Here is a 20,884-nt window from a genome sequence, read left to right as displayed (position 1 = left end):
GTGTAGTTTTTAATAAAATAAAGCCATCATTGGGGGTCAGTGAGGGTTTATTTTACTGAAATGTTTGATACCAAACATCCCAGGATTCAGAGAAGTCATCACGTAGTTGGGGAACTAGTAGTGACCATTGTCAAGCACATGCATTTAAAATGGCTTCCTTGTGCACTTATTATGTCTTAGAATCGACAGAGATATAGTAGGGGCATATCTGCTCATGCATATATGCCCTCACACGTGCCTGAATGCACCCTGCCTTAGGGGTGACTTACACCTGGCACATGCAGAGATAGGGGACCTGGCACACAGGGATGTGTGACAGGCTGTGTTATCAATTTAGCCCGCACTATTAGACACAATCTGAAATAGCAGCACTTGCGTGGGTTTGGTGAGTAGTCTCTGGCGGTGGCACAACTGGTGCTGCAGCCCTCAGAGATCTTTCTTAGTACCGTAGGTACCAGGAATGCCGTTTACTAGGTACTTACAGTCATAGTTAAAGAGTTTGCAGATTGTGAAAAACAACTGTGCAGTTTTGGGGAAAAGATCTGGCACTGGGGACCTGGTTAGCAGGGACCCAGTGCATTAACAGACAAAGCCAAATCAGAAACCAGGCAAAATGTGTGGGCTCACCATGTCACCAAGGGTGCTTTCCAACTGGTTTCCACTTTCACTTATTTTGAAATTTCTGTATTTAGTTTGCTTATTCCTTCACTTCAAGCAATTTAGTTTTGAATCTTGGTTGGTCTAGTCTTTGTCATAATTTCCTCTTAATTAGCATCCCCCAAATTCCAGTTTTAATTCACTCATACTCTCCATATACTAATAATATTCGGTGCATATGGCATTTCTGCCATTTCACCAGCATTGTTAATAACAGGTGTTACTATTACTCAGATAATGTTACTCAATTCACAGAGATCTGAAAGATGGGAAGCGGAGTGGAGCTTGTTAGGAACTGCACTAGTGACAAATTGAATAAAGAAGTTCTGCAGCAAGCACTAGTCTTTATACCTGCTACTCTATCAAAACATTCAATAAGCTACATCATGTTTAAATCATAAAGTGCTTTTTACATATTGCCAAACAAATAATATATCAACATTAAAGTCAGAGCCTGAGCAATAAAGCCTAACACGCAAACCCATACATTGAGATTCACCAAGGACATTTCATAAATATGTTAACACATAATAATCACAAATACCAATTCTACTTTACAATTAGCCATTATCTATCCCTTCTTGATAACTTAAAGCGACACTGAGCTCTAAATCTCAAAAACCCACACTTCACATATTGATTGTTTTACTTGACTAGAAGGCTAACCAAAAAGCAACAACTGAAAACTGGATCTCAGACCCGCCAACCCATGCTATCTTGGAAAAAGTGACTTGTAAATTGTTGAAAAATGGTCACCTTTCAACAAAGACTTTTGGAGTTACTTGGAAGGCTGTGATTTACTGCATCACTTTTGTCATGGTTTAGGCCACTGTAAAACTTTCTCTTTTCTCTTTGTAGTCAGCTTATTTTTTCTCCCACTAAAGATCTATACCATTTTCCTGCTACGCTGAATTAATGTAATTCAAGGACAACATCTTGTTAGGTTCTCAGAGTTTTTTAACACACAGTATATTTTTAAATATGTTTTTCTGTATGTTACAGGACATTGGGTGTGAAACCTGCTCATCATTTTTTGAAATTATTTAATTATGATAAATCAAGAATGATTTAAAAAAAAAGAAAAACAACAAAAAAGACAAAGATCAATAAATGGCATCTTGCTTACCTGATAAATTCTCAGTGGCATTTTTTCAACAAACAAACCCTTTTTCTCTCCTTTCCTGACCAGCTTCGTCAAGATGTAAAGCCGGTCATTATTAGATCTGTGTGGTCGAGGAGATGACTGAGGTGAAATTTCTGGCGACGATGGAGCAGATCTATGGGGAAATAACAAAGGTGTAAACAAATCCATTTAAGGCCCAACAGTAAAGAAGCGATTCTTTTAACAGTCGTTTTCAGCAAAAGAAATAGTTCATCAACAGGTTGATAACTAAATATGCTAAAAGGATGATGCTCCTAAGCCAAGGAAGTTTCCAGGAAATTAAATTACTTGTGCTTTATTACTCCTATCATAAGGAATAATAGTGTTCACTTCACGCTACTGGCAAAGAAATGAAACTGCTGTAGGATAAGTGGATCTGTTAAAACTCTAAAATAAATGAATATCTGCGACAACAGCTCTTATGTAACCTGTCTGAATACTTGGGATAAGTAACGCCAGTGTGTAGAGAGAAAAGATTAACTTGCACCTCTGATCACTGTTAATTACCACAAGAAGAGATTGCTGGCTAAAAGAAATCACCTTGTCTATGTTATTATAGACATGTCAGCTTCAAAAATAGTTGCAACTTTATGAAATATCAAAATAAAGTAAGATAAACTGAAAACCCAGGGAGAATTTATGTTTTGCAAGCAAATTATTTTTTCAGCGGTCTAAAGCAGTAACAAAAATTATGTTTCTATATGGAGTAGTCAGTGATCACCTTACACGAGAGGTCCCATTTTGAGGTCTTTCCTGAGACAGTATGTGCTGTCATTTGATAGACTTTGTTTACTAAAAAAGGTTTTAGAACTCGCCTATTGCTTACCATTCATTCTCTTCAATGTCACACTTATTTGCTGGCTTCTGACTGGTCAGCATGTGCCTGTTGTACAAGTTACTTCACTTCGGTAACGCCTTATCTGGTAGAGACAATATTTAGTTGCAGATTGCTTACCCTTGAATTTCCCCCAGGCATGAGACTGGATCCAGAGAATATTGTGAATAGCACCCCCATGCGCCGTCAGGCGGCATTATTCAGCTCCACATTTGTCATCTGCCTCGTCCACACTAGATATGATTTTGTGGGTCCTATATAGGTTTCACCCTAGCTCACTTACTTCAGTTTCTTTTTCACGACTTTCCACACCAGAAATGCAGAGCCATTTTTCCAGGGAGGGGCACCCATATGAACTTGCGGAGGCGCTCTCACGTGATGCATGAAACCTGTGAGCACAGAAATGCGAGCTGCATTGATCGCCTTAGACATCCAAGAGGCATTTGATACCCTGTTGGGAATATCTGTGGGACGTGATGAGACTAATAGACTTCAGGTCAAGCTTCCTTTCATGGGTCTGTTTACTATATACAACATCAAGAGCAAGGGTACACACGGGATTGGCGGTATCCGAGTCCTTCTGTATCGAATGAGGCACACAGTAGGGTTGCCTGCTGTTGCAGCTCCTTGGACTCACCATGGAGCCAATCACAATACATCTCAGGATGAGTCTTCAAGACTGGGGTATACCGATGAGCACTACAACACATATTGTGTCCTTGTATGCTGATGATACTCTGGTATATGTGTCCAACCCAAAACACTCTGTCACCCTCCTCATGCGCCTGATGGACAGATTCGGAGTGGTTTCTGGTCTCCGAGTTAACCGACAGACTGTGTTTCAACACCCTCCGCATGCTTCAGAAGATCTACAAATGAATCCCCAATGAAACCAGAACACCACTCACCCAAGCCCTCGTAAGCAGCAAACTGGGCTATGGCAATGCCCCCTAACCAGGAACCACAGCAAAACTCCAGACTCCAGAAAAGACTGCCACGCATCCAAAACGCCTTCGCGTGCCTCATCCTGGACATACCCGCCACTGCCACATCACAGGCCACCTGAGATACTTGCATTGGCTCCTCATCAACCAGAGAATCACCTTCAAACTCCTCATCCATGCTCACAAGGCACCGCATAACACCGGACCAGAATACCTCAACAGACTGCTCTCCTTCTACACCTCGACCCAACAGCTTCGCTCCGCTAACCTTGCCCTCGCCACCATCCCACGCATCCTCAGAACAACCAGTGGCGGCAGAACATTCTCTCACCTCACCGCCAAGACGTGGAACACTGTTCCCACCCCCCTGCATCAGACCAGGGACCTCTTTACCTTCAGCGGGCATCTAAAAACTTGGCTGTTCGAGCAGTAGCAGCCCCCATTCCCCTCCTCAGCGTCTTGAGACCCTCACTGGTGAATGTGCGCTTTACAAATTCCCTGATTGATTGATTGCTCAACCCCATGGCATCACTGGCTGGACTTGCAGCTTCCGATCTTCTGTGAGTGGGCCTAATATAAAGGAGACCCGTGCATTTCAATATCTAAGTAACCCACTCCCCTCAGCTGCAGTATGATTTAAATATGGGCAGAGTGCTTGACAGCCTCTTAGCCTCTGTTTAATTCTGGACCAGGCTCGAGATTTCCGTTATGGGTAGAGTTACACTGTGTAAAATGATCTTGCTCCCTCGCTATTTATACATCATGCAGAATTCGTTCTGTGTGCTCCACAGGCTACTTGTGTCCCTGATCTGGAATGGAGACAGACGTACAGTCCACCTTGCAGTCTTGAAACTGGATCTGGCTGTAGGCAGATTGGGTATCCTGGATCTTCAACGATACTACATGGCAGGCCTGCTCCAGTATGCAGCCCTGTGGTCTGAAGACAGCTCTAACTGGGGGAAAAGAAAACTACTGGAGGGCTCAGTATGACTACCTGAGCACCCAAAACTGCTTATGTGTGGCTCTAGGGTACCGGTGGACATCCCCTCCGTGGTATCACAGGTGACTTGGGTATGGGAGCGGCTGGTCATACAGGTACTGTGACAAGAGCTCTATACTCGACTTCTCCCCATCTGGTGGCTATGCTCATTTGGGCGCATCACAGTCTCAATGGACATCTCGAGATGGCCGACAGGTGGCTGTAATAGGGCAGGTGACCTATATCAGAACGCTCTTTTACATCCCTGGAAGAAGTCGGGACTCTTTTTGGAGTTGGCCGAGGACAATTCCTACAATATGCCAGCATATCACAAACAGCCCAATAGATATGGATATCCTTCCCAAAGGAACCGGCTGAGTCTCATCTGTTAGACTGCTGCTGGACCCTGGCTCTGCCAGGGGTGTCCTCTCCTGCCTATATGCTGCCCTTAAGAGGGACAGACAGACGGACAACACATGGGTCATGGGATGTAGACTTGGAGACACCGCTCACCAACTGGGAGTGGACCAAGGTCCAAGCGCTGGTACAGGAGGGGTCTAGTAATGCCAGATTTAAGTTCACACAATTCTACTAGTGACAGGTAGTTGGTGCATACCTGACACCACAGCAGCTACATAGAATTTATCCGACACATCCAGCAACATGCACATGCTGCGGTGCATCCTCAGCCTCATATGGCCATGTCATATGGGAATGCAGGATTCTGCAGCCCTTTTGGCATGGGAACCCGGGTGCTAAAAAGAACGAGAGTAATTAACGTGGAACAAAAAATGCAACATTGTATACTAGGATTGCCGCCACTTCCCAAGAAAAGCTGTAAAATGTTATATCAATTTACTCAGTTAAGGCTGGTACTTGCGAAGCGACGTATCACCATTCACTGGGCCAGCCCGAACCCTCACCCTGAGACAAATGGTTGACAGATTTCTTGAAATGGGCAACAGCAGAAGAATACCGATTCAGTAGAGTTCGCACGGACGACCATGCAGCTCTGGGGCAACATGGTGGGTTGCTTGGTGGAGAGGAACCGACTTCGAATCCACATGGACCCGAGATTGGCCACTCCCCTGAGGTTTCTGTTTTAGTGGCTGCACCCGGTGAGCTGAAGACGATAGTTGGGGTCCCACAATGACAATTGACTCATGGATGCGCATTGGTTGGATGAGTCAGAGTGGAGGATATTGGAGGTTTTCTGCCCCGCAACTGTAGTCTCTCTTTGGGGGTTCATATGGCAAACACACAGACAGAGTTGAGGCTCGAACACTGGAGCACTGTGTGTTGCCTTCTCTACTTCCTGTCTCCTTCTTTCCCTTCCTCGGAGTATATCGAGTTCTGCAACTGTTGTTTGCCCCTTTTCCTCCACCCCCTGCACTAGATTGTGTGAGATTAAACCGCATCCACCTATTATTGAATCTTGGTTGAAGGTTGTTTTGAAAAATCTGATATATTGTTGTTGATTATTGTTCTGCCTTCTCGGAGGCTTTTCTACTGTTTGCGATACTTATTTTAAATGCAAATAAATTAGCAAAAATAAATAAATAAGAAGAAATGCAGAGCCATAAAAACCTGACTACTGGTGCATGAAAACTAAGGCCCTGAAAGGGTAGTTCCTGCCCTTAGAGATCAGTGCGAAGAGTGGTGAGGATGAGTAGGGCGTAAGGAATCTGCAACTAGATATTGTCTCTACCAGATAAGGCATTACCGAAGGTAAGTAACTTGTTTGTCTGATAGAGACTTCTAGTTTCAGATTCCTTACCTTAGAATAGATACTCAAGCAATACCATGCCAGAGGTGGGTCTGCGAACCAAGGTCATACTAAGAAGTCCTGCAGGACCGAATAGCCAAAGCAGCTGTCTTCGCGAACCTGTCTGTCCAGGCAGTAGTGTTTTGTGAATGTGTGCAGGGACATCCAACATGGCTGCCTGGCAGATGTCCAGGGCTAGAACTCCAAGTGCTAACACAGTGGTTGCCAGGCAGCAGGCACAGTGAGGCACAATCAGCACACCTGAAGAGGAGTCCCACATTGCTGGAGCAGCAGAGAGAAATCTGCCCTTGCAGAGGTAGTGTGCTGGGGATCGGGGCTACTTGGAGCCTGAGGATCCCTCAGAGTAGGAGTCAACAAGGCTTGGTTGGTGCAACAGTTGTGGTGCACAGGGCTTTGTCACAGTGGCAAAGGCAAGGACTTACCATCTCCCACGTTGGACAGAAGGCAGAGAGGACCCAGTGAATCCCTCAGAACCACCACATGTGTTGGGGAATCTTCACAGATCCTGAGGACAGAAGATCCCACCAGTCAGGCACCATTGCCTTAGGTGCCTGAGTATGCAGGGGGGTGACTCCTTAACTCCAAGGGTGATTCCTTCTTGCTTCTTTGGTGCAGCTGAAGGTTTTCTGACCCCAGAGGATGCACAAGTGAGAAATGTTGGAGATTGCTGACAGGAGCCGTGGAAACAATGTTGCAATGAGAAGTCTTCTTGTGCGTTGTAGTCTTGTTTGGTTCCTGTACTGCCCAGCAGCGGTTCTGGAGGCCAGGAGCAGAAGATGTCTTTGCAGAGAGGTCCTGGTGAAGTCTTGCATGACGAATCTGGGGACCCACCCTCAAGAGAGACCCTAAATAACCCAAAAAGGGGGTTTGGTCACTCTCTGGAGTGACCATCTATCAGGAGGCGTCTCTGACGTCAGCTATGCTCCACTAGGCCTCTGCTCATCTTGGTTTCAAGATGCAGAACGAAGTGGCCACCTGAGGAGCTCTGGGCACCACCCTAGGGGTGGAGCTGGACGGGGGAATGGTTCTCGCCACAGCAAGGACCAAAGGTTCCTGGACTTGTGCAAACCGGATTATTCAAGGAGGACACCAAACATGCCCTTCACAGCAGTCTGATGGCGTGGGAAGACTACCCCTCCCCAGCCAAGTAAAACCTATTTCCAAAGGAGAGGAGGTTGCAACCCTCTCCTACAGGAAATCATTTGTTCTGCTGTCTCCTACTCAAACTGGTCAAGCAGCAGGAGGGCAGAATCGTGGCTGAGGGGCTACAGCAGCGCAGGCTGCCCACAGATCTCGGAAGACTGGTAGGAGCACAACTGAGGGATTCTCTAAGGAACCCCCAGAGTACATGGAATCATGCTACCAACACTGGAACCAGTACTGGGGTATGATTGTGACATGTTTGATAACAAACATGCCCAGGTTTGGAGTTACCATTATGTGGCTGGACCACAGGTAGTGACCAGTGGCCAGTACATAGCTAAAATGGCTTCCCTGCACTAACGAAGTCCAGAGAATTGGAACTGGAGTTCGTAGGGGCACCTCTGCTCATGCAGGGGTGCCCACACACACAGGGATCTGCACCCTGTCCTATGGGCTGAAAGGGCCTACCACAGGGGTGACTTACAGTGACCTGGTGTAGTGACTAGCAGGGGAAGGGTGCATGCACCTTTTCATGCAGGCTGCAAATGGCCGGCCTGCAGACAGAGTTTGCGTGGGCTCCCATGGGTGGCACAATACATGCCGCAGCCCATGTGGGACCCCTGGTGTACCAATGACGTGGGGACCCAAATACCATCTACAAGGGGCTTACAGGGTACACCAGTATGCCAATTGTGGGGTGTGAGAAGCACAAGTCAACCAAATTTAGAGGAGAGAGCATAATCACTGGCTTCCTGATTAACAGAATCCCAGTGAAACCACTCTAAGATCACTGACATCAGGCCAAAGGTGGGGATAACCATGCCAAAAAGAGGGGACTTTCTACAATGGTCCTTTTCTGCATTCCCTTCCCTTTCTTTACACCCACATAAGCAACAAGGAGTTCACCAGAAGTCTTTGGTACAACTTAGGAAGAACGCCAATGCTCTTTTTGGGTTCAGGCGGTGGAGTCTCTCCTCTTCACAAGGAGGGTGTGGGGGTGTGTAAAAAGTAAGCAAGGTGATAGAATGGCTTAAATGAAAGGGTGTGACAATTTTAGGGAGGAAAGAGGCCATTGTACAAAGCACCACTTTGTCCAGCTGGACAGAGAGAAAGGGTGGCTTGATAGAAAGAACTTGCAGCTCACTCACTCTGAGTGCAGAGGTGATGACAATAAGAAAGGCGGTCTTTAAAGTGAGAAGCCACACAGGACAATTGTGAAGGGGCACAAAGGGAGCACACATAAGGTAAGTGATCACCAAGTTCAAGTCCCACTGTGGTAATATGAACGGGGTAGGTGGAAACAAGTGGGTAAGATCCTTGAGAAACTTCTCAACAATGGGAGATTTTGACAAGGAGGGTTGATCTGGTAGTCTGAGAAAAGCAGAAATGGCAGACAGGTAACCTTTAAGGGTGCCCAAACCACAACCCTACTGGGCAAGAGAGACGACAAACAAAAGAACCTCAGGCAGAGGTGCAGAAAGGGGATCAACAGACTTGCTGGTACACCATGTCACAAATTTGTTCCAATGACAGGCATATACCGTCTGGCTGCCAAGATAAAATTGCAGACTTCAGGTGGAAGGATGAAAGCTGTCAAATGTCGCCGCTCAACCTGCATGCAAGGATGCATAAACCGGACAGGTTTAGGTGGAGAACCGTCCCCTGCTATTGCGACAGACGTTCCTCCCAAAGAGGCAGTCTGAGTGGAGTATCGATGGCCATGCTCAGAAACTCGGGATACCAAACTCTTTGTGCCCAGTCCGGAGCCACAAGGATTACTTAGGCCCAGTTATTCTTGATCTTCATGAGAAGTCTGGGCAGAAGTGGTATTGGCAGAAAGGTGTATAGGAGGACTGAGTTCCATTCGAGATGAAAAGCGTCATTAAGCGAGTCCTGCCTTGGAAACTCCAGCGTGCAAAACAGCAGACACTGTGCAGTCTCTACGGAGCCTCCGGATGGAGTTGCCATTCGTGATCGACCATGCATTGATGGCTGGGTTTGTCTGCTCTGGCATTCAGAGAGCCTGCCAGATGTTGAACCACCCGGGATATGCCCTGATGCTCCAGCCATGTCCAGAGGCACAGAGCCCCCTGACAAAGGGTCCATGACCTCACCCTATCCTGCTTGTTGTAGTACCACATGCCAGTGGTGTTGTCCTTGAACACCTGCACCACATTCCCTTTGAGAGAAGAAAGGAATGCTTTCAATGCAAGCCCAATCGCCTTGAGCTCCAGAAGACTGATGTGGCGCCCGACTCTGCAGGACACGAGACACTTCTGATCGCCTTTCCCATGTGGCCACCCCATCCCAGGAGTGATTCATCTGTCACTACTGTCAGATCTGGCGGGGGAAGAGAGAGGGATCTGCCTTTGACCCAATCACGGTTTAAAAGTCACCACTGTAGATCTTGTGCAGTTTCCTCTGAGATCTGGACCATGTCAGAGAGATTTCCCTGATGCTGCACGCACTGGAAATTCAGGTCCCACTACAGAGCCCGCATTGCCCTCTGGCATGTGTGACTAGCAGGATAAGGGAGGGCATGAGGTCCAGCAACCTCAGAGTCATTCTCACCACAACCCAGGACAGAGGCCGAAACATCAGTATCGTAGCCCGAATATCCTTGACTCGCTGCTCAGTAGGAGAGGCCCGAAACTGCACTGTGTCCAGAACAGCTCCGATGAAAGGGAGCATCTGAGAGGGAGTCAGGTGCGACTTAGGCATGTTAGCAGTAGTCTGTAGGTGGGAGACGACAGCTTGGGGCGAGCCCGCCTTCAACAGCCTGTCGTCGTGGTAGGTGAAGACTGAAACTCCTAGCCTGCGCAGATGAGCTGCAACCACTGCCATCACTTTGGTGAACACTCGAGGGGCACTGGTATGGTCAAAGGGGAGCATAGTAAACTGAAAGTGCTCGTGACCTACTACGAACTGCAAGTAACGCCTGTGGGCAGGTAGGGCAGGAATGTGGAAGAAGGCGTACTAAAAGCCCAATGCTACTATCCAGTCTCCAGGACAGATAGGACCTGAGCCAGAGAGAGCATTTTGAACAGCTCCTTTCTGAGAAAGACATTGAGGGACTGGAGGTCTATGATAGGGTGAAGGCCCTTGTCCTTCTTGGGCACCAGAAAGTAGCGGGAATAGCAACTGTAGGGCAGTCGCATCTTTCTGACATAGTTACCCCAACTATTTGCCTTGTGTCAGTGTGTTTAGACTGTACTACACTGTGCTTGCTCTTCTAAATTTGGATGCTGGTAAACTTTACACCCCACAATTGGTATACTGGTGCACCTATGTAAGTACCTGGTATATGGTACTCGAGTATCCAGGGCAGTGGTACACCAGAGTCTCCTATGGGCTGCAGCATGTATTGTGCCACCCATGGGAGCCCATGGAAACTCTGTCTGTAGGCCTGTCATTGCAGCTTGCGTGGAATGGTGCATGCACGCTTTCGCCACTGACATAAGGTTTATCTTATATCGCGGTCACTGCACCTGAACTCTGTAAATCAACCCTCTGGTAGACCCTTTAACCCAAGGTCAGGGTGCATGTCCTTAAGTATGAGGGTACTCCTGCATGAGCAGGGTACCCCTAAAAATCCCTGGCTCCATTCTCTGGGCTTTGTAAGTGCGGGAAATAACTTTTAAGGTATGTAATAGACACTGGTCAACATAAGTGGTCCAACTACATAATGGCTTCTGCAAACCTAGGCATATTTGTTATCAAACATGTTGGAATCATGCAAATACATCCATTCCAGTGCTAGTTGCATAACTCCCTGTACTCTGGGGGTTCCTTAGAGGATCCCCTGGATCTGCCTGTGTAGCCTTACGGGGTCTGGCTCCCAGTCCTCACTTCTGCTGACCCCAGACACTTTTCTGCTCTCCTGCTGATGAAGTTAGTTCATGCAGAGAGAGGCAGAACAAAGGATTTCCTGCAAGGGAAAGGTGTGACCACCTCTTCATTTGAACTAGGTGTCTCTGGGTTGGGATGGGGAGGCCTCTGAGTGCCACCAGGCTGCTTTATAGAGCACATTTGGTGCACTCCTTGCATAATCTGGTTTGCATCAGTTCAGGAACCCCCCGGGTTCCCACTTTAGCGCGAAACCACACAAAGGACAGGGGAGTGACCACCCACCTGTCCAGCTCCTCCCCCTGGGGAGGTGCACAGAGCTCTGCCTGGTGGCCACTCGATCCTGCCATTATGAAAAAAAGATGTGCGGAGGTCCCTGGGAGCATCTGACTGGCTAGGCAAGGTAGATGACGTTTCTGATCTCCTTTGATAGGTGGGTCACTTCAGAGACTGACCAACCCCCTTTTAGGATTACTTAGGGGCCTCCCCCATTGGTGGGTAAAAGGATTTGTCGAGCAAGAATCTTCAAGGAACTCTCTGCAAGACATCTTCTGCTCCTGGCCTTCTTTACAGCTGCTGGTCTGCTTTTGGAATGGAAATAAGACTGTATCCAGCTGGAACGGCTCCCACTGCAACATAGTTTCTCCAGCTCCTGCAAAATTTCTGCAACATCCGTGGCTATGCATCTTGCAAGGTCACAAGGAATCTGCCTGCATCCAAAAAGCAAGAAGGAATGTCCTTTAGAGTAAAGGAGTCTGCAGGCACCTCAAGACCATGACGACTGGCTGGTGGATCCTGTGTAAAGGCTCTGCCACAGGTGGTGGTTCTGTGGTCCTCTCCGGGTCCAACTTGCATACTGACCAACTTGGGAAACGGTGGACCCCTGCTGCAATCACTGGAACGGAACCACTGAGCTCCGCGACTGTTGCTCTTGCAAAGGCTTGTTGGCTCTTCCTCCAATAAGATCTTCGAGCTCCAAGAAGCCCCAGCAGTCTGCAACTCTAGCTTCAGCGACGTGGGACTGCAGTTTGTTGTGCTGCTGAGGCCTCCTTGCGACTCCCTGTGCCTGCTGCCATTGGTCATTTGTGGGGTCTCCTACAACTCTGGCTTTCCTTCCTGCAGAAGGCCTGCCCTGACTCCCCACCAAGGGTAGAGTCACTAGCACCTTGCTCGTCCCCCAAAATCTGCAAACTTCCTTGCAACGTGCTTTACATTTGCCAAGATTTGTTTGTGGCTCTGCTGGTCACTGACCCTCCTGCAACTCGGCGACCGACGTGGGAGAGGTCATATGTGTCTCCCAGGATCTTCTGTAGATTCTGGACCCCACAGATGGACTTCTTCCTTTACCAACCTGCAGGAACATCACCTCTAAGAGAGTGGGCATTGCCAACTTCACCACCTGGGCACGTCCGAGGGTGCTGGACTCTGTGCCCTTCCTTTTCAGGTCTTTCACGTCCAGAATCCGTCCTTGGTTTCCACCGGCCTGGTCCACGGGTCACACCACCAGCTGGACATCCAAGGCCCTCTATTGACTTTAGCGAGGGTTTCCGACATCCTTTCACCCCTATGCACCCGAGCTCCCTTGGTGTAGGTACTCCGGTCTTCTGGGTATTCTTGGGTGGGGACACTCTCTAACCTTCTTCCTGTCGTCGGGTTTCCTCAGGGTCCACTGGGAAGAGTTCTGAAACTCACAAATTCCATCCGCAACTTCCCTGTGTTATCATATAGGACCATTGGGTAGGTAACCACTCTGCACCCGGTCTTTGGGGACACTTACTGTACTTACTTACCTCTGGTGTTTTTTGTCCTTCCCCAGCCAATAGATAACTACCATACTTACCTTGGCTGGGTTCACTAATTCGCATTCATATGTCTTAGTATATGGTTTGCCCCCCTCCCAACCAGGCCCCATGTATTTGTATGCTTTTCCTGATTATTGCTAAATGTATTTTTGTGTGTTGATATCTCCAGGTGGAGATATACCAATGTTAGAGCAACTTTAGAGTTGTAATAAAGAAACCTTTATTTTTGCAACTCTTAGTGTGGTTCTTTCTCGTGAGTGGTTAGTGACTGACTATTGTGATACTTTACACTCCTCCTACATAAGCTTTAGCTGCTCATCACAGCTAACCCTAGAGAGCTTTTGCTATCTGTGACTTCAGGGACTTCTAAACTTTTAGCTTGGGTAGTCAGGGGTCAAGCATAGCCCTTTTTCCAAACTTTCAGAAGTTTAGAACTTAAGAGAAGGTAGGTACACTACATAAACTACTCTAACAACATATCTGTAGTCGAGGGAGCTGGTCTGACGTGCCAGGAAAATAAGACCCTGTGTACAGCTAGGAAACTTAGGGCAGGTAGCAACCCTACCAAAGCTATTCTCCTAGACTTAATTATTCAGGATGACATTCAAAATCCTGATATGGAAAGAGAATTAGATGAGAAGGGATAACCACAAGTGTTGGAAATGGAAGTACCAGGTACTGTGTGCACAGTAGACAGAACCATGAAGATTCTGGAGAGAACCTTGAATCTGCAGGGAGCTGTGCTGGTCACACAAGAGGGGGTCACAGTAGTAGGCCCACTTTTCTCCCCCCCGTGTTGGTCAAAAGAGTATCCAGGATGAGTACATCCTCCTCATCTTCGCTTGCCTCAGCATCTTCTGCTGGGACCATCCACTCTAGCTAAGTAGAGGGATCCTTAGATAGGGGGTTCAGCTTGCTGAAACTTGAGAAGGCCGAACTCAAGTTGAAAAGGCAGCCGCAAGCTCTTGAAAGTGAGGTCTTAGAGATGGAAAGGGAAAGGAAGAATTTGGGGTTAGAACCCCATGGTGGCAGCAACAGAGAGTCCATGGTCAAAGAAGACACCTTTGATTCCAGGAATCTCAGCAGCAGTATGGTCCCTCCTATTAAAACTGGGGATGAAACCCATAAGAGGATTACTGTTTTAGAGGGGACTTGTAAAGTCCAGAAGGTTCCTCAGAGGAGGTGGGCAGGTATCCTGTGGCTCCCCTTTGCAGATAAATGTAGAGACAAACCTAACATTAAGAAACGTTGATGCAGATAATTACCACATCTTGAAAGAGGCTCTGATTGATGGGTTTATGCTTACGACTGAGGAGTATAGGATCAAGTTCAGGGAAACTCAGAATGTGTCCTCTCAAGATTGGGTAGATTTTGTTGACTGTGCAGTTAAGGCTCTGGAAGGCTGGTTACATGGCAATAATATGCATGACTATGAAGGGATGTACAATCTTATGAGAGCGCACATCGTTAACAATTGGGTGTCTGGCAAATTGCAGCAGTAGCTGGTGGACCCAAGAATTGGGAAAGAAGGCAGACAAGTGGGATCGCATTAGGGTGGTTAAGAAATCCCATGGTGGTGATGACCAAAAGAAGAAAAATACTTCTAAAACACATGAGAAGGATAGGGACAAACCTAAAAATAAGAAGTCTTATAGGTCCGCAAAGTTCCTCTGGGGTGGGTCCAAGACCTCCTCCTCTTACAACAAGAAACCTTGGTGTTTCCTATGTAACGAAAAAGGCCATAGGACAGGGGATAGCTAATGTCCTAAGAGAAGCACCAAGAACAATACTTCTACCACTCCCCATAGCAAGCACTGGTACTAGTACTTCAACCAAAGGTGTAGCTGGGTTCAACTTGGGTACTACAGTGGATTCTAGGCTAGTCACAGAAACCACTGAGGCTATCCTAATATCAGAGGGAGGCATGGACCTTGCAACTCTGGCTGCCTAGCCTCCTAATATGAGGAAATACAGGCAGTAGCCCCTCATAAATGGCATTGAGGCAGATGCTTACAGGGACATAGGTGCCAGTGTCACCATGGTGACTGAAAAACTGTTTTCTCCTGAGCAAATCTTACTCGGTCATGATTACCAAGTAACCAATGCTGATAACATTACAAAGTGCTTTGGCAATTGTTAACTTTAGCTGGGGAGTGAGGTTACTGGCCTTAAAAGAAGTTGTATTGCCCTCTTCTATTCCTATACAATGTCTTATGGGCAATGATTTGGAGACCTCAGACTGGGCTGAAGTGGAGTTACAGACCCATGCAGCAACGCTGGGCACCCCTGAAAGTGTCTTTGTAGGTGCAAGAGCACATGCCAGAAAACAGGAAGAACAAGGATCAGAGGAGCCTAGAATACTGGCCCAGAAAGCTCCCAAACAGAGAGGAAAAAGGTTACCCTCCACCCAGATCTCATGTGAGGATCAGTCTTCTCAACGAGATGATCTTTGCCCATGTGAGGAATCCACACCAGAGGCGCCTGGGCGTGACACGCCAGAGCTCTGGGATGCGGGGGGACTCTTCAGGGAGGGAAAGAGTCTTGAACAGAAATCATGTCCCTCTCTTGAAGGCATCAGACAGCAAGCTGCTGCAGAAGAGGCAGGGTATGTCAGTGGATCCCACAGGATCTACTGGGGAAATGGGCTCCTTCACTCTGAGACTAGGGACCCCAAACCTGGTGCAATCAGGAGGTTGGTCATACCTCAGAGGCTTAGGGAGCCCTTATTGACGCTAGCTCATGACATTTCCTTTGGAGGACATCTAGGGCAAAGTAAGACTTGGGACAGACTTGTTCCACAGTTTCACTGGCCCCACATGTATGAAGACACCAAGGAGTTTTGTTGTTCTTGTGTCACCTGCCAGGTCAGTGGCAAGTCAGGTGGAACTTCAGGCGGAACTACAAAGGCCTCCTTAATCCTACTACCTGTGATTGGAGTTCAGTTTGAGAGGGTAGGGATTGGCATTGTTGGTCCCCTTGACCCTAATACAGCCTCTGGGAACAGATTTATTCTGGTGGTGATGGACTCTGCCACCAGGTACCCAGACGCCATTCCCTTAGGACCAGTAACATGAACTGCAGTGGCCAAGGCCCTCCTGAGAATCTTTTCCAGAGTGGGCTTCCCTAATGAAGATGTATCCGACAAGAGGTACAAACTTCATGTCTGGATACCTCAAAGCAATGAAGAAGGAATGTGGTGTTTCCACACAAATTCACCACTCCTTTTCATCCACAAGGAAATGGGTTGGTTGAAAGACTAAAAATAAACCTTAAAGTTATGATCATGGGACTCCGAAAAACTCAGAAGGAGATGGGATGTCCTTTTACCTTGCCTTCTATTTCCGTTAAGATAGGTTCCACAGAAGGGAGTGGGTTTCAGACCATTTGAGTTTCTGTTTGGGCATTCAATTAAGGGTCCTCTGTGTCTTGTGAAGGCGGGCTGGGAGAAGCCTCTCAAACCCCCCAAAGAAGACATTGTTGACTATGTAGTAGGCCGGTGGTCTCTCAAGGCAGAATGCATGAAGAAGGCCACCAGCACCTTTGAGGCCAGCCAAGAGTTGCAAAAGCAATGGCTTGACCAGAAGGCTGTACTGACTGTTTACCAAAGTGTGGGCCCTGGAACCCATGGCCCCAGGAGCACTGCAAGACAAGTGAAGTGGCCCCCACACAATAGTCGAGAAGAAAGGTGAGGTCACCTATTTGGCTGACCTTGCCACTCCAAGGAGCCCCCACAGGGTGCTTCATGTGAACCGCCTCCAGCCTTATTTTGAAAGGGCTGACGAACTTGTTCATGGCCACTGATGAAGGGCAGGAAGAAGAGAGTGACCCTCTCCCTGACCTTCTCTCCACACAACCCTGTTGATGGTTCAGTGGATGGGATAATCCTTGCAGATTGTCTCTCTGAACAGCAACATACTGACTGCATACAAGGGCTCGGTCAGTTTTCTGAACAACCAGTAAGTCAACCTGGTGTGCACATGATGTGGAAACAGGTGATAGTCTGCTGTTAAGGATAAAATCTACAGGCAGCCTGACCATGTTGGAAATTGAATCAGGGCAGAGGTCCAAAAGATGCTTGAATTGGGGGTTATTGAGCCTTCAGACAGCCCTTAGGCTAGTCCGGTAGTACTTGTGCCAAAACCTCATTCCCAGGGCAGAAAGAGAGAGATGAGGTTTTGTGTAGACTTCAGAGGCCTCAATGTAGTCACTAAGACTGATGCCCATCCGATCCACAGGACAGATACCTTGATTGATACTTTGGCAGCAGCCAGATATCCCAGCACTTTTGATTTAACTGCAGGCTATTGGCAGATCAGATTGACTGAGGCTGCGAAGTCTTAAACAGCATTTTCCATTCCTGGTGGGCATTATTACTTCATAGTGCCACATTCCAGAGGTTGGTGAGTCAAGTTCTGGCAGGCCTGGAAGACTTTAGTGCAGCATATCTAGATGATATTGGTGTCTTTAGCTACACCTGGGAGGATCACCTGGTCCATCTCAGGAGTGTACTTGGGACCTTAAAAAAGACAGGCTTCATTATCAAGGTTACCAAATGCCAGACAGGGCAGGAAAAAAATGGTTTACTTGGGCCACCTGGTAGCTGGAGGCCAAGTTCAGCCCCTACAGAGCAAAATACAAACCATTACAAATTGGGCTGGTCCGACTACCCAGTCAGGCCATAGCTTTCCTGAACTTGACTTGGTATTACAGGAGATTTGTAAAAGGGTATGGCTCCATTGTGCCCTCCTTTTAATGATCTCACTTCGGCAAATACGCCTAAAATGGTACAATGGATAGTCAGCTGTCAAGAGGCCTTTGATGCCCTGAAAAAGGCCATGTGCTCGGCTCCAAATCTTATAAGCCCTGAATACTCAAAACAATGTATTGTCCAGACAGATGCTTCTAAAATAAGAAGAAGGGCAGTATTATCTCAACTTAATGAAGAGGGCCAGGATCAATCAGTACCTTTTATCAGCAGAAGGTTGACCCACTGAGAGAAGATCAGCTACTGAGAGGGGGGGCCTTTGCTGTGGTTTGGGCCCTTAATAAGTTGAGACCATACCTGTTTGGCACTCACTTCATTGTTCAGACAGACCACAAGGGCCTCGTCTGGCTTAAACAGATGAAGGGTGAAAATCCAAAACTTTTGAGGGGATGGACTTTTCAGTGGAACATAGACCGCGGAGTAACCATGCTAATGAAGATTGACTTTCCTGATATTTCCACTTAGAAAATGAAGACTCACTGGGTAAAGCTAGTCTTATCCTCCTACATTTTTTGGGGAGCAGGGGGAATGACAGGGTGGTGGGGGGGGGGGGGGGGGGGGGGAGGAGGTGGGGGGGAGGGGCCGGTTATGTAGTAAAGTAGCATTTTCCTGAGAGTTACCCCTACTTTTTGCCTGGTGTCAGTGTGCTTAGACAAGTGTACTAGGATTCTGCTAAACAGACCCAGTGTCTGTGCTCTCTCCTCTAAATTTGGTTGTGTGGTAACTTTCCGCCCCACAATTGGCATACTGGTGCACTCATATAAGTCCCTAATATATGGTACTTAAGTACCCAGGGCACCGGTACACCAGAAGTCTCCCATGGGCTGCAGCATGTATTATGTCACTCATGGGAGCCCAAGCAAACTGTGTCTGCAGGTCTGCCTCTGCATCCTGAGTGAAATGTTGCATACACTTTTCACTTTAGATATAAGGCTTGCCTTATGTCGTGGTCAATGCACTTGGACACTAAGTCACCCCTCTGGTAGGCCTTCAGCCCAAGGGAATGGTGCATGTTCCTAAGTGTGAGGGAACCCTTGAATGAGCAGAGGTGCCCCTACAAACCCCAGACTCCATTCCCTGGGCTATGTAAGTGCAGGGAAGCCAACTTAAGGCATGTAGTGGACACCGGTCAACACAAGTAGTCCAACTACATAATGGCTTCCCTGAAGCTAAGCATGTTTGGTATCAATCACGTTGGAATCATGCAACTAGACCGATTCCAGTGCTAGTTGCATGATGCCATGTACCCTGGGAGCTCCTTAGAGGATGCCCTAGTTCTGCCTCTACAGCTTTGTAGGGTCTGCATGCCAGCCCACGCTGCTGCCAGTCCTAGACTCTGGTCTGCCCGCCTGGGGATGAGCCTAACCCGAGCAGGGGAAGGCAGAACAAAGGAATTCATGTAAGGTAGATGTGTGACCACCTCTCCCTTTGAAATGCGTGTCGCAGGGACGGGGGTGGCCTCTGAGCACCACCAAACTGGTTTGAAGGGCACATGTGGTGCCCTTCTCGCATAAACAGGTTTGCACCAGTGCAGTAACTCCCGGTTAACGCTCTGGAATGAAACCACACAAAGGACAGGGAGTGACCACTCCCCTGTCCAGCTCCTCCTCCTCTAGGGAGGTGCACAGAGCTCTGCCAGGTGGCCGGTGGATTCTGCCATCTTGGAAACAAGATGTGCAGAGGCCCCTGGGACCATCATACTAGTTAGGTCAGGTAGATGATGACCCTGACACCCTGTGATAGGTGGGTCACTGCAGATAGTGACCAACCCCCTTTCAGGGTTACTGAAGGGCTCCCCTGAGAGTAGGTCCTCAGATTCATAGAGCAAGACTATTCGAGGAACTCTCTGCAAGAAATCTTCTGATCCTTGCCTACGGAACCACTGCTGGTCTGCTTTTGCAACTTAAACAAGACTATCCAGTTGGGAGGGCTCCCACTACAACATTATTTCTCCAGCTCCTGCAAGATTACTGCAACATCCGTGGCTGTGCAACCTTCAGGGTAACAAGGACTCTGTTTGCATCCAAAAAGCCCCAACCTTCCGCAATCTGCATGTCCAAGATCAGATTCCACTCTGCAGCTCCTGCGGCGTGGGACCTCTATTTTGTTGTGCTGCTGAGTCCTCCTTGCGACTCCCTGTGCCTGCTGCAAATGGGTCACTCGTGAGGGCTCCAACAATTTCAGCTGGCTTTCCTTCCTGCTGACGACCAGCCCTGACTCCCCTCCAAGGGTCGAATCATGTGGACTTTGCTGGTCCCCAAAAACCTGCAATCCTATTTGAAATGACTTTTGCATTTGCCAATGCTTGTTGGTGTCCTGCTGTCTACTGACCCTCCTGCAACCCGCCAACCGACGTGGGACAGCTCGTGGGTGTCTAAGGTTCTTCCTCCATCCCCTGGACTCCACAGCTGGAGTTCATCCTTCACCGATCTGCAGGAACTTTACCCCTAGAAAGTTGAGCATTGCCTACCTGCACTGCCTGGACATCTTCCAGTGGCCTTAACTGTCCCCTTGATTTTCAGGTTCGGAATCCACCTTTGGGTTTCCATGATCTGGTCCATGAGTCTCGACAGCAGCTGGACAACCGTTGAGTAACAAGGGTTTCCAATGTCACTTCACCCCTATGCAACTATGCTCCCTGGTGTAGGTACTCCAATCTTCTGAGTACCCAATGGTGGGTGTACTATCCAACCTTCTTTGTGCCAACTAGTTTCCACGGGGGGGTCTATCGGAAGGGCCCGGGATACTATAAATTCCAACCATTACAGTCCTGTGTTAGCCTGTGAGACACCAAACTTGATAGCAGCTCTACACCTGGGCACCTGTGGGATTTCTGATACTTAACTCTGGTAAAGCCTTAGTCCCCCAACCCTTGAGATTCTAACACACTTACTGTGGTTGGGCACCTCCATTTTTATACCACTTTCTTAGTATATGGTTTGACCCCGCCCCCTCACCCATTAAC

General features: G+C 47.9%; 1 protein-coding gene across 2 annotated transcripts in view; it reads right to left on the bottom strand.

Annotated features, from left to right (window-relative positions):
* The window catches only part of USP24 (ubiquitin specific peptidase 24), a 1,409,949-nt gene that overhangs the window by 402,317 nt on the left and 986,748 nt on the right, over positions 1-20,884 (bottom strand). For both annotated transcript variants that reach the window (XM_069232604.1, XM_069232603.1), the window contains exon 51: positions 1,784-1,934. In XM_069232604.1, coding sequence (XP_069088705.1) covers positions 1,784-1,934 — 151 coding nt within the window. The remainder of the gene's footprint in view (positions 1-1,783; positions 1,935-20,884) is intronic.

Source organism: Pleurodeles waltl, chromosome 4_2, assembly GCF_031143425.1.
Source record: "Pleurodeles waltl isolate 20211129_DDA chromosome 4_2, aPleWal1.hap1.20221129, whole genome shotgun sequence".
NCBI classification, from domain to species: Eukaryota; Metazoa; Chordata; class Amphibia; order Caudata; family Salamandridae; genus Pleurodeles; species Pleurodeles waltl.
This window is presented reverse-complemented; position numbering and strand designations above follow the sequence as displayed.